Source organism: Camelina sativa, chromosome 1, assembly GCF_000633955.1.
Source record: "Camelina sativa cultivar DH55 chromosome 1, Cs, whole genome shotgun sequence".
Lineage (NCBI taxonomy): Eukaryota > Viridiplantae > Streptophyta > Magnoliopsida > Brassicales > Brassicaceae > Camelina > Camelina sativa.
Genome location: NC_025685.1, coordinates 7007463 through 7019602, shown reverse-complemented (window position 1 = coordinate 7019602; position 12140 = coordinate 7007463). Strand labels below are relative to the sequence as shown.

At 36.3% G+C, this 12140-nt stretch overlaps 2 protein-coding genes across 2 annotated transcripts in view; both read left to right on the top strand.

Annotated features, from left to right (window-relative positions):
• The window catches only part of LOC104780794 (coatomer subunit beta'-3), a 7970-nt gene extending 2466 nt beyond the window's left edge, over nucleotides 1-5504 (top strand). Inside the window, exons 9-26 of the mRNA XM_010505338.2 lie at nucleotides 578-646; nucleotides 879-1029; nucleotides 1139-1204; nucleotides 1519-1707; nucleotides 1835-1975; nucleotides 2119-2193; nucleotides 2288-2464; nucleotides 2543-2634; nucleotides 2724-2840; nucleotides 3069-3183; nucleotides 3279-3350; nucleotides 3597-3793; nucleotides 3878-3971; nucleotides 4056-4162; nucleotides 4414-4543; nucleotides 4648-4839; nucleotides 5104-5156; nucleotides 5251-5504. Coding sequence (XP_010503640.1) covers nucleotides 578-646; nucleotides 879-1029; nucleotides 1139-1204; nucleotides 1519-1707; nucleotides 1835-1975; nucleotides 2119-2193; nucleotides 2288-2464; nucleotides 2543-2634; nucleotides 2724-2840; nucleotides 3069-3183; nucleotides 3279-3350; nucleotides 3597-3793; nucleotides 3878-3971; nucleotides 4056-4162; nucleotides 4414-4543; nucleotides 4648-4830 — 1975 coding nt within the window. The 3' untranslated portion in view covers nucleotides 4831-4839; nucleotides 5104-5156; nucleotides 5251-5504. The remainder of the gene's footprint in view (nucleotides 1-577; nucleotides 647-878; nucleotides 1030-1138; nucleotides 1205-1518; nucleotides 1708-1834; nucleotides 1976-2118; nucleotides 2194-2287; nucleotides 2465-2542; nucleotides 2635-2723; nucleotides 2841-3068; nucleotides 3184-3278; nucleotides 3351-3596; nucleotides 3794-3877; nucleotides 3972-4055; nucleotides 4163-4413; nucleotides 4544-4647; nucleotides 4840-5103; nucleotides 5157-5250) is intronic.
• On the top strand, nucleotides 7195-9222 carry LOC104780785 (nuclear pore complex protein NUP50B-like). The gene is made up of 2 exons (XM_010505327.2): nucleotides 7195-7318; nucleotides 7727-9222. Exon 2 carries the CDS (start codon nucleotides 7757-7759, stop codon nucleotides 9020-9022), a length of 1266 nt encoding a protein of 421 aa, XP_010503629.1. The 5' UTR covers nucleotides 7195-7318; nucleotides 7727-7756; the 3' UTR covers nucleotides 9023-9222.

Below are 12140 nucleotides of genomic sequence, written 5' to 3'. Positions count from 1 at the left end.
TTTTTCATGCTTGTTCATCTTCAGATATGGAATCTCGGTTCCCCAGACCCAAATTTTACACTGGATGCTCATCAGAAAGGAGTCAACTGCGTAGACTATTTCACAGGGGGTGATAAACCTTACTTAATTACTGGCTCTGATGATCATACTGCTAAGGTATGCTTCCGGTTAAGATTCCTATATGTGCTTTGCTTCCCCTGAGAATTATGTATTTGCAGATCATTTACTTGTGGTACTTTTTCAGGTATGGGATTATCAAACCAAAAGTTGTGTCCAGACGCTAGATGGGCACACACACAATGTATCTGCCGTATGTTTCCATCCTGAGCTTCCGATAATAATCACAGGTTCTGAGGATGGCACTGTTCGCATTTGGCACTCCACGACTTACAGGTATTTTCACCTAAAATTATTTCTGTCAAAAGACATAACAATGATATGGTTTAGGTCTTTAACACTCATGACTCAACTACACCATGTTCACATGGGGTTCTTTCTTGTATACATTTTCACCATAGGTTTGCTTTCTCTTTTGGTCGTTTGATCTGTTATTTTCAATCTTATATTTCTTTTTCAGGCTAGAAAACACATTGAATTATGGTCTCGAGAGAGTCTGGGCCATTGGTTACATCAAAAGTTCGCGGCGGTGAGTTCTGCTCCCTACTTAATGATTTTTCGAATTATGATCGAGGGGTAGATGTTCTCTATAGATAGAATATTTGTTTTTGTCCTTTTTGTAGCTAGATTTCCTCTGAAATTGACGATTTGGATAGATAAGGTCACTCAGAGTAGCTAGGAGCTTTTGAGGGATCAGTGTTTAGACCTTTTTCAACTGATCATACAGGACCATCAACAACGCATGTGTTTGTATTTTACAGGGTTGTGATTGGATATGATGAAGGAACCATTATGGTTAAACTTGGACGAGAAATTCCTGTCGCTAGCATGGACAGTAGCGGAAAAATTATATGGGCTAAGCATAATGAAATTCAAACTGCAAACATCAAAAGTATTGGTGCAGGTTACGAGGTCTAGCTCCTATTTTGTAACTCTTGTATTCTGGCATGGTAAACCTGTGCCCCTTAACAATTTTATTTGTCTGCCTGATGAGTTTAAGCTTCATTTCTCTCTACCTTAGGTTACTGATGGAGAAAGACTTCCCTTGTCTGTTAAAGAGCTGGGGACCTGTGATCTTTATCCACAAGTGAGCGTTACTACACAACACCATTCAAAACTTTTTCTGTAGTGTTGAACTATTATAGGATCTTTGGGTAAACATTTTTGGTGCATGTCCCACTTAAATGGGTGTGATGGACATGAGCATTGAAGTATTGGTGGGTATCACTAGGAGCCATGCTTCAGCTAGATCTTAAGTTTTTAAGGTTATTTAAAACAATTTTATATTTAAAATGAAGCGTTAATAGATGATAATTTCAAACTATGTATCATATGAAGTCCAAGAGTGTGGTTCAGAATAATCATCTCGTGTATCTCATATATAGCCATTTTAACTCTCAGAGCTTGAAGCACAACCCTCATGGGAGGACTGTCGTTGTTTGTGGTGATGGAGAGTACATAATCTACACATCTGTAGTTTGGAGAAATAGATCTTTCGGGTCTGGGCTGGAATTTGTTTGGTCATCCGAGGGGGAATGTGCAGTTAGAGAAAGTTCATCAAAGATAAAGATATGCAATAGAAATTTCCAGGTTTGCTATTCTCATTGTTGTCTTACTTATACAATTTTGTTAGAGTGCGATTCTAGAAACTGCAGATGTTTGCAACAGAGACAGCTATTGCTGGGTCTGCTGTATTAATAAAAGGTGGTGTTTTCAGGAAAGGAAGAGTATTCGGCCTACTTTCTCAGCTGAGAAGATCTTTGGAGGAACCTTGTTGGCAATGTGTTCAAATGATTTTATCTGCTTTTATGATTGGGCTGAATGCAGGCTGATTCAACAAATTGATGTCACAGTAAAGGTATTCCAGTTAACTTGTCTCTGTTATGAGAAGTTAGCATTCATCACGTTTTTCAATTCTCTCTTTACATTTTATTTTTAGATTGAATTTGTCCCCATTTGCGTATTTACTAACTCTTTAGCGCTACCACGAAAAATCTGCAGAATCTGTATTGGGCTGAAAGTGGTGATTTAGTAGCCATTGCTAGTGATACGTCATTCTACATCTTGAAGTACAATGTGAGAATCCGTTCAACCTCAATTTTCCAGCTATATATAGTCACTTTCGTGGATTGTCCAAAAGCTTACCCTGGTGTTCCTCTTGCTGTTACAGCGTGACTTGGTTTCCTCGCATTTTGATAGTGGAAAACCAACTGATGAGGAGGGTGTTGATGATGCTTTTGAGGTTCTCCACGAGAACGATGAACGTGTCAGGACAGGTATATGGGTTGGGGACTGCTTCATTTACAACAACTCTTCTTGGAAGCTTAATTATTGTGTTGGAGGCGAGGTACCCAAGAGTGTATTTTGATTTCTAATGATATTTATGAGCTACATAATATCTTAGCTTCTAATAAACTTATGGCAGGTAACCACAATGTATCATTTGGACCGCCCAATGTATTTGTTAGGCTATATGGCCAACCAAAGCCGGGTGTACTTGATAGACAAAGAATTCAAGTACGTTTCTTTATTTGTGTTATATTTCAGACTGTTTTATAATGCATACATAATTTGATGACGTATTTCACCTTTTTATGGGAATGCAGTGTCGTAGGATATACCCTGCTGCTTAGCCTGATTGAATACAAGACTCTTGTGATGCGAGGCGATTTGGATAGAGCCAATCAGATTTTACCTACAATTCCTAAAGAGCAACATAACAAGTACGTTATATGTTATTCTGATCTAAATTTTTACATTCATGTATAATTCATTCTTTACTGCACTTTATCTCCTGTTGCCTGCTATGTCTTACGTGATATTATTTTTGAAGAATACAGTATTGTGGTATGTTAGTGAGGATCTGCAGTTTGATATTTTGTGCCAAATGGTTTTTCACTATTTTGTGTGCATCTCTTTTAGTTTCATCTAGAAATTTTTTCAACTTTCAGTGTTGCTCATTTCTTGGAATCTCGGGGAATGATTGAAGATGCTTTAGAAATTGCAACAGATCCTGACTACAAATTTGATCTGGCCATACAACTGGGTAGACTTGAAATGGCAAAGGTAATATGATAGGTGATGCTTAATTGTTTAAGAATTACTCTTACTTTCTCTGGAAGTAGAATTATTTATCATATGTTTGTTTCCCATGTTTGTAGGTAATAGCTGAAGAAGTACAGAGCGGGTCTAAATGGAAGCAGTTAGGAGAGTTAGCCATGTCCTCCGGGAAGGTACATCTTCTCTATTAAGAAAATGTTACCCAAATTTTTGTATTGGTAATAAGAAAATTAACTTTCTATGCAAATGCTATATCAGTCAGGTTACTACTTTACATTGTATTGATAGAAGTTGATTGCTATATTTAGATCTTACAATGGCAATAAGCTTTCTTCTAGGCTTCTAGTCTTTGCGGATTCGTCTCTGATGTCTACTAACTAAGCTACTCTTTTGCATTTGTGCGTGTTCCATCATGGTAGCTTCAACTGACCGAGGATTGCATGAAGTACGCTATGGATTTGAGTGGTTTGTTACTACTATATTCTTCTTTGGGAGATGCTGAAGGGGTGTCAAAACTTGCATGCCTTGCTAAGGAACAGGGGAAGAACAATGTTGCGTTTCTTTGCTTATTTACGCTGGGTAGATTGGAAGATTGTCTGCAGTTATTGGTACAGAGGTATTTAATTAGTGTTCATTTGGCCATTTAGGAAATCAAATCTGTGTGCCTATTGTTAGGATAAACGGATTTTTATTTTGATAGTAACCGGATACCAGAAGCTGCTCTGATGGCACGATCTTATCTTCCAAGCAAAGTTTCTGAGATAGTAGCTCTTTGGAGGGAAGATCTCAGCAAGGTTATATTCTCATCTTTTTGTTATCTATTGTGTCAGCGAGAAAATATGTCAAGTGATTTTAAATTGCCTTTGACTTGTCATCAGGTTAATTCAAAAGCAGCAGAATCATTAGCTGATCCGGAGGAGTACCCAAATCTTTTTGAGGATTGGCAAGTTGCTCTTTCTGTTGAAGAAAACACTGCAAAGACAAGGTATCCGAACATATCTTTCCGGCTATCTTGCATTTTTTTTTTGCCATGGTCTTTGCGGCTTCAAATGTAGGTCAATAGTTGTATATGTACCTCGATATGATTGTACACATGGGATGGATGCCCGTAGGAAAACTTCCTCCTTGAGCCACTCATTATTTCCCATGATTATGCAGTGAGATGGTTAATGTTGATACTTCATACCCAAAGTGTCATTATTGTGGCTAAATATATTGACTCTTGTTTATCCACAGGGGAGTTTACACTGCTGCAGAAAATTATCCATCCCATGCCGATAAATCTTCCATTACCCTCGTGGAAGCCTTTAGAAACCTGCAAGTGGAAGCAGAGGAATCACTTGAAAATGGAGACATCGATCACGAGGTAATTTCTTTTGGAACTGGTTTGTTTGAATCGTTTGCTAAGCAGACAACAACTTTGTTTTCAACAGGACTAGTAGCTGAATAGTTATTTTGAACACCGTGCAGGTAGTAGAAGAAAACGGTCACGTAGAGAATGAAGGAGATGGAGAGGAACAACAGGAAGAAGAAGAAGTAAATGAAGAAGAGGGAGTTGTGGATGAAGACTCTACGGATGCTGCTGTACTTGTTAACGGAAGTGAGGGTGAGGAAGAGTGGGGTACGAATAACAAAGGAAACCCATCAGCCTAATAAGCAAAAGTCAGTCCAAGATCAATGTTGAATAGTCGAAATTTTTGTCTATGGTGATTAAATTGAAACTTCTCCCCCCGAAAAGATAAATATGTCGCTTCTAATATATCTTGCCTTGTTTCTTGATCTTTGAGTTTGCATAGAAATTGGTTCAGTTAAATTGTGTTATACAGTATCTCTGCAACTATGTGGCTAGGACTTTTGGAAGACTAGTTGTGTCCATCTTTGCAAAAAGTGCGAACTTACGGTTTTCCGTATGTTTATGTTTTGCAGTGTTGACGCCAGATCCCTAGAGCTAGTTCAGTAGCCGCCACCAAAACTCCAAGGTAAAAGGATCTATATCATCCCATGGTAATAAGATAAAACATCTATGAAAAACCAGTGCATGAGTTAATTACAATCATATACTTGTTGTATCAGGAATGAATTCTTGGTGGGAGGGAGATGAAGGAAAAAAAGAAGATTGGGATGGGATTGGGATTGGGTGTGTGGCTTAAGGAAATTGTAGTTTGATTTGTGTGGTTTATTGGGATCCCAGGTGGTGGTGGTATTACGGTTTTCATACAATGATTAAAAGCACATTATAGAGTTTTACATTCCTCTGCTATATAGATTTTCATCAGCTCATGTTTACAGATTTCTGGTGCATATATATATAATTCTTTTGGAAGCCTTATTTTTACATCATGGATGAAATCAGCCTACAACAACATGAACGGATGTAATATATATTAAAACTCCCATACTTCATCCAAGAACAGTTCAATCTAATTCAAAATAAGGGCAAGTAGCTATTCAAATTGAGGGTTGAGACATGGCTATTCAAATTGATAGAAACCGTATACACCAAGTCCATGGAGATCATACAATTGATTAGAAGAATAATATAATTAGTAAAAAAAAAAAAAGTCTATAAAATCTGATTAATTACAGAAAAGGCACAACATGTTCATGGACTTTGTAGGAGGCCATTTAATACATCAAGTTTCTGTTGACTAGTCATTTAAAACACCAAATATCATTGACCAAGCCAAAATAGACATATCGTTAAATGAGATAACTGAGCAACTAACGACCGTTACTTTGCCATTTAACGGCATGTTGTTTTTGGTTTAATCAACTATATTTGATGTTTTAAATGACTACGCAACAAAACTTAATGTATTAAATGACCTTTCACAAAGTCCATGGTTTTTTTGGCCTAAATTTGAAAGTTCATGAATTAATCCAAAATTATACAATTTAATAATTTTTGTACTCAGCAAGACGAAAAGACTCTTAATCAAATTATGAGTACATAAAAAAGATAATGCATTTTGATTTTTTTTGTTCACATTACTCGACAATCTTTGCTTTATACCTCTAAAATGTAAAATCAAGCGTAATTTGACTATTATACAGTTTATTGTTATTTGTACATGTGCAGCAAATATCCTTTGCAATAATATTTTCGGTTATAATTGAAAAAAAGATTTTTTATTTACATCAATTGAGTTGAAGATATTTAAAACTTGAGAAATTTTTATGAATATAATTCATGACGTGGATATTATTTAACAGAAATGTATAATCTACTATTTCTGTAATTAAAAAATACATTCCTATATCTTCTATATTATTTGAGAGGTGATTTGTTAATTTTGTTGATGTATTACTCTTTTATGTTTTCCAAAATCATAAATGATTAAAAATAATATTTACTTTTGTAAAATACTATGAGAACCCATGTGCAAAATTTTGTTTGTCTATTAACAAACAAAAATAATATACATGTGATTAAATTACATAATTACATTTTTATTGACATTTACCCCAATTCAATAATGTGTTTATGTGAATTTATCTTTAAAACATAATATTTGCTATATTTTAAATTTAAATTTTTGAAGAGTATAGGATGAATTTTTATTTTGGATGTTTAAATAACTCATTCAACAATTAGTCATTATTAGTTAAATAAGAAAAATTAGACTACTCAAGTTAGATAAAATGTAATTAAATACATAAAGTCTCAAATTTAGGCAAAAAAATTATGAACTTTGTGAGAGGTCATTTAATACATCAAGTTTTGTTGAGTAGCCGTTTAAAACATCAAATATGGTTGATGAAGCCAAAAACAACATGCTGTTAAATGGCAAAGTAACGGTCATTAGTTGCTCAGTTATCTTATTTAACGATATGTCTATTTTGATTTGATCAATGATATTATGATATTTGGTGTTTGAAATGGCTAATCAACATAACTCCCATGGAATTCATTGTCTTTTTTGCCAAAGTTTATGTATTAAATAACATTTTTCCCTATACTTATTTCCTTTTTTTCCCAAATTTTCAGATTAAATGTGCTAAAAAGGAATAATAAGATTCGTTTTTTTTTTTTTGTTTCTTCTCTTTAATTGCTCTCGCTCCCCTCCGGCTGTTTATTACTCTCTCCGGGCGGTCGTCTCTCTTCGCTCCGGCAGTGATTTTCTGCTGATTCTGCTTGTCCGTAAGTCTCCGAATCTTGGAATATTCCTTCGAGGATATATACTCTTTCTTCCAACTCGCTGCTCGAGTTCTTAGGGTTTTTACATAGTTCGCCATTACTTGCGGCTTCTTTCGAAGTTCTGTTTTGCTAGATGGTTTTATCGTTGTATGCGTGCGTGTCGGCTGATTTAGTTCTTTTTGATTTCAAATATCCGCTGCACAATCGTATAATTTAATTGATCGCTTCTAGATTTTGGTATGCCTTCTTCGTTAACAAACATCTTAGGTTTCTTTAAACTTTAGTTACCGTGATCCGTTCTCCAGTGTTATTTAGGGTTCCCTAGCTTTTAAAATTTAAGCATTGTCTATGGGGTTAGAGTCCGTCTGGTCAACAATCTTTATGGATTCTTTTGTTTTTGGTGTTGTATAGGGACTCTTAGCTTTGCTTGTAAGTGTTGAGATGGGGGACTCGGAAAATGCTCAGCAGCCTTCCAAAAAGAGAGCTGCTTTGAAAGAACTGTCTCGTGACAATCCTGGCCTTGATGATGATGATGATGATGATGATGAAGACACTTCTGCACTCGCCAGTGGTACTTTCAAGACTGCAAGTGAGGAGGTTTTGGCTACCAGAAAAATTTTCAGAGCTAAGCGCAGAGATCCATCTGCAACAGCAGCAGCACCACTAGCATCCAATCCCTTTGCTGGAATTCGTTTGGTCCCTTTTACTGCTCATGTTCCTTCTACTACTGCTGAACAAACGAACAAGCCTCTGTCTGGGTTGGATTCGACAGAGGATGATGGAAGATGTGATGCAACCAATGATGACGAGAAGAGTGAGGCAGTTAATACTGGAGATGGTGGTGAAGCTGATAACAAGATTGAAGACGAGACAAAAACAACGACAGAAATTGATGTTGCTGCTGAAACGGCTAAAGATGACAACGGCAATAGTGAGGCTGTTGACAAGGATTCAGGTGGTAATCAGACCGAGAAAGAAGGAAAAGAAGGTGATGGAAATGAAGACACAGAGAAGAATGGAGATAGTGGAGGCTTGAGTTCTTTCCACCAGCACTCGAGTAGCAAAAACGCATTCACAGGACTTGCTAGTACAAGTTTCTCTGCTTCTTTATTCTCGTTTGGTTTGGTTCCACAGCAAGGTTCTGAACAGTCACCCTTCAGTTTTGGCCTGTCAAGCAATGGAAACTCTTCCCTGTTTGGTGCATCCGGCTCTGCTTCCATTGTCACGAAGAGCACAGAAACTACTACTACAGCCTTCCCTTCTAAGCAAGATGTTTCAGTGGAAACAGGAGAAGAGAACGAGAAAGCGGCCTTCACAGCTGATTCAGTAATGTTTGAATATCTTGAGGGAGGATGGAAAGAGCGTGGGAAAGGAGAACTCAAGGTAAACGTATCCACGGCTGATAACGGAAAAGCCAGGTTGGTAATGAGATCCAAAGGAAACTATAGGTTGATCCTGAACGCAAGTCTTTACCCTGAAATGAAATTGGCGAACATGGACAAGAAAGGAATCACATTTGCTTGTGTGAATAGTATAAATGAAGCCGAGAAAGGTCTCTCTACATTCGCACTCAAGTTCAAGGACCCAACGGTAGTGGAAGAGTTCCGAGCAGTTATCGAGAAACATAAAGAAAGTAAACCTTCCGTTGTAGAAGCAGCAGCTCCTTTAAAGACACCTGAGAACTCACCGAGGGCTGAAGATACTTGAAGGTAAAAACTTTGAAACATTCGTCGTCTTAATTAGTTTCATTGTGTTCTTGTCTATGTTGTTTGAAGCTCATATTCGGCAGAGAGAATAGAGAGAGATTATATATAGATCACTTGAACTTCTTATGGATATCTTATTATTGTGAATGAACATTGGATATTATTACTGTTTTTTTCAAAAATACGTATTTTTGTAAATCATCATCCGGCTTACATTTATAGATAATAATAATACACATCCGGCTTAATCTTTGGCCAATCCAGTACCAAAAGAAAACTCAATATTTTGACATACGCGAGTTTCAAGTTATTTTGACATACTCAATATTTATCTCAATTGATTTACCAATCTTTATGTCACTAGACATCACTTATTGAAAGTTAAGTGGCCCAAGCCAAAGCACTAATGAATTGTGAGACTAAACAATTTACTCTTAATAATATGTGGCTTACAATTTGGGCTTCACTTGTTTTATGTGAAGGCCAGCCGTGAAAGCTGGTTTTAATGTTATAAACTTATATACATGTCATTGTGTTGTAACTTGTTGAAGTAGGGGGATCAAGGAGAGACACAATTGTTTTTACGGTGTTAATTTGTTTAAAAGATTCAAAATTTGGTACTGATAAGTACACTAGTTATCAGTTTTTTTTTTTAATTATCCCTCTATGTAGCACGTTTTAGGAAATTATTGTTAAGATGAATAGAAGGACTTAATTGAGCAACGAAAATGAAGAAATGGATGATGCATGGGCAGCTCGGTGGCGTTATCTCCGGGAAAAGAATGTGGCCCTCTCAATTAATACTCTAATCTAATCGAATCTGCTAGCTTATCGTCAACATGTCGTATATATCAATTATTTTATACGTTATAATAACATTACAATTTACAATATAATATTTAGAGACATATGTTGTTACGATATGTTTATTTTCCAAACGAGTTTCGTTTACGGTTTACCGATGGGGTTGGGGACTTGATGGTTAATGATAATGTTTCTGTTGATTTCATGATTACTACTCACTCCATTTCATATAAGTAATCGTTTTTAAGTAACAAGTTCTTTCAAGTATGTACTACGGTGGCTAAAAAGAAAATTTCAAAAGAAAAAAAGTATGTACTACGGAGTATTTTACAAGATTTATATTTGTAATACGTATTAGACCAAAGTGGAATGATTAAAAAAGTTTTAATAGGAATCATATATTGAGATCTAAAAGTCTGATTTTGAATTTATTGCCCTAGTTTATAAATTCATAAAAAAAAAGTCGATAATTGAGTTTAGGGTGACACATGTGTTGTCATTCCTGTACAAGTACAACCATATACATATGTATTTAATTTTCGCATGTTGCACGCTAATACTATCTTATACTCCCCCAAATGAATGCATTCTAGGAGTTTTTTACCCCAAATGAATGCATTATAAAACACTGATCGGCAGACATTTAGTATAATATAATTGCTTAAGTCTTACGAGATACGATGATTTGGTATAGTAATGACTATTGCATTATAGATTAAATCAGCAACGAAGGTCACAGTACGTGGACCTTGGAGTGGAGAAGATATAACTCAATGATTATATTTAGATTTCATCAGATTGCAGTTAGTTAAATTGATCAATAGTTTAAACTTCAATGTAACCAACGTGGATCCTATTAGAGTATATAGAGAATGGTTTAATATTAACCAATTGTGATTGTGATTTGGTTGTAAACCGGAGTTAAACCGGTCAGCTTCATTACTATTAGTAATTGTAAAAACACAATTAAGATCAATAACAGAAATATAAAAAGTTCTTCTTCTTCTTCGTTTCCCTCTAACAAACTTTCTCCTGTTATGGTATCAGAGCAATGAATCCCAAAGATTCATTCGATTCTTGACCTAAATTTCTTCATTTTTTCTTCGATTTCTCTGTTTCGATCGATCCGTTTGGCTATTTTCTGAAGAATCGTTGTATCGATCAAAATTTTTCTTCAAAAATCTTTCAATTCCGCTGTAAAATTGTTGATTAAAGATGGTGACTAACCGAAGAAACGCTCATCGCACGGTCCGCATAGCTTCTTCAGCTCGGAGATCGGGAAATCGCGAGGATTCGTCTCCGGAAAGTTCACCTGTAACCAGATCTCAGAGGCGAGCTCCGGTGATTGAGTCATATGATAGTATACACTCACCGTACTACCTCACAAATGGCGATAATCATGGTATTTCCATTATCTCTGAAGTATTCGATGGTACAAACTATGATGATTGGCAAATTGCGATTAAGGTTGCTTTAGATGCGAAGAACAAGCTTGCTTTTATTGATGGATCTCTTCCACGGCCACCAGAATCAGATGATATATTTAGGATTTGGTCACGCTGTAACAGTATGGTGAAATCCTGGCTTATGAATTCAGTATCTAGGCAAATTTATAAAAGCATGCTTCGCTTTAATGATGCGTCGGAGATATGGAAAGATCTCTTCACTAGGTACCATATTACCAATCTTCCAAGATCCTATCAGTTATCTCAGCAGATATGGTCCTTACAGCAGGGAACTATGGATCTTTCAACATATTATACCACTTTAAGAACTCTTTGGAATGAGTTGGATGGATCTGATTGTGTGACTTTGTGTAAGAGATGTGATTGTTGTAAAGCAATGGAGAAGAAAGCAGATCATGCTCGTGTGATAAAGTTCTTGGCTGGTCTCAATGAATCTTACGCTGTTGTCAGGAGCCAAATCATTATGAAAAAGCATGTTCCTACTCTGGCAGAAATTTACAACTTACTGGACCAAGATCACAGTCAACGAAGCTTCACACCAGCTCCTTCTAATGCCATTGCCTTTCAAGTTGCAGCACCAATTCAAGCACCAATTCAAGCTCAAGCTTCAGTGAATGCAACGCATAATACCGGGAGGCCACAGAAACTGATATGTTCTCATTGTGGTTATGTAGGCCATACAGTGGACAGATGTTACAAGATTCATGGTTATCCGATTGGTTTTAAACATAAGCATAAGAACCAGACAGAGAAGAGTCCATATTCTGAGAAACAGTCAGCTCCTATCAAACCGGTTATTGCACAACTTGCTATGACAGAGACAAATAACTTGATCGACGGTTTGACGAA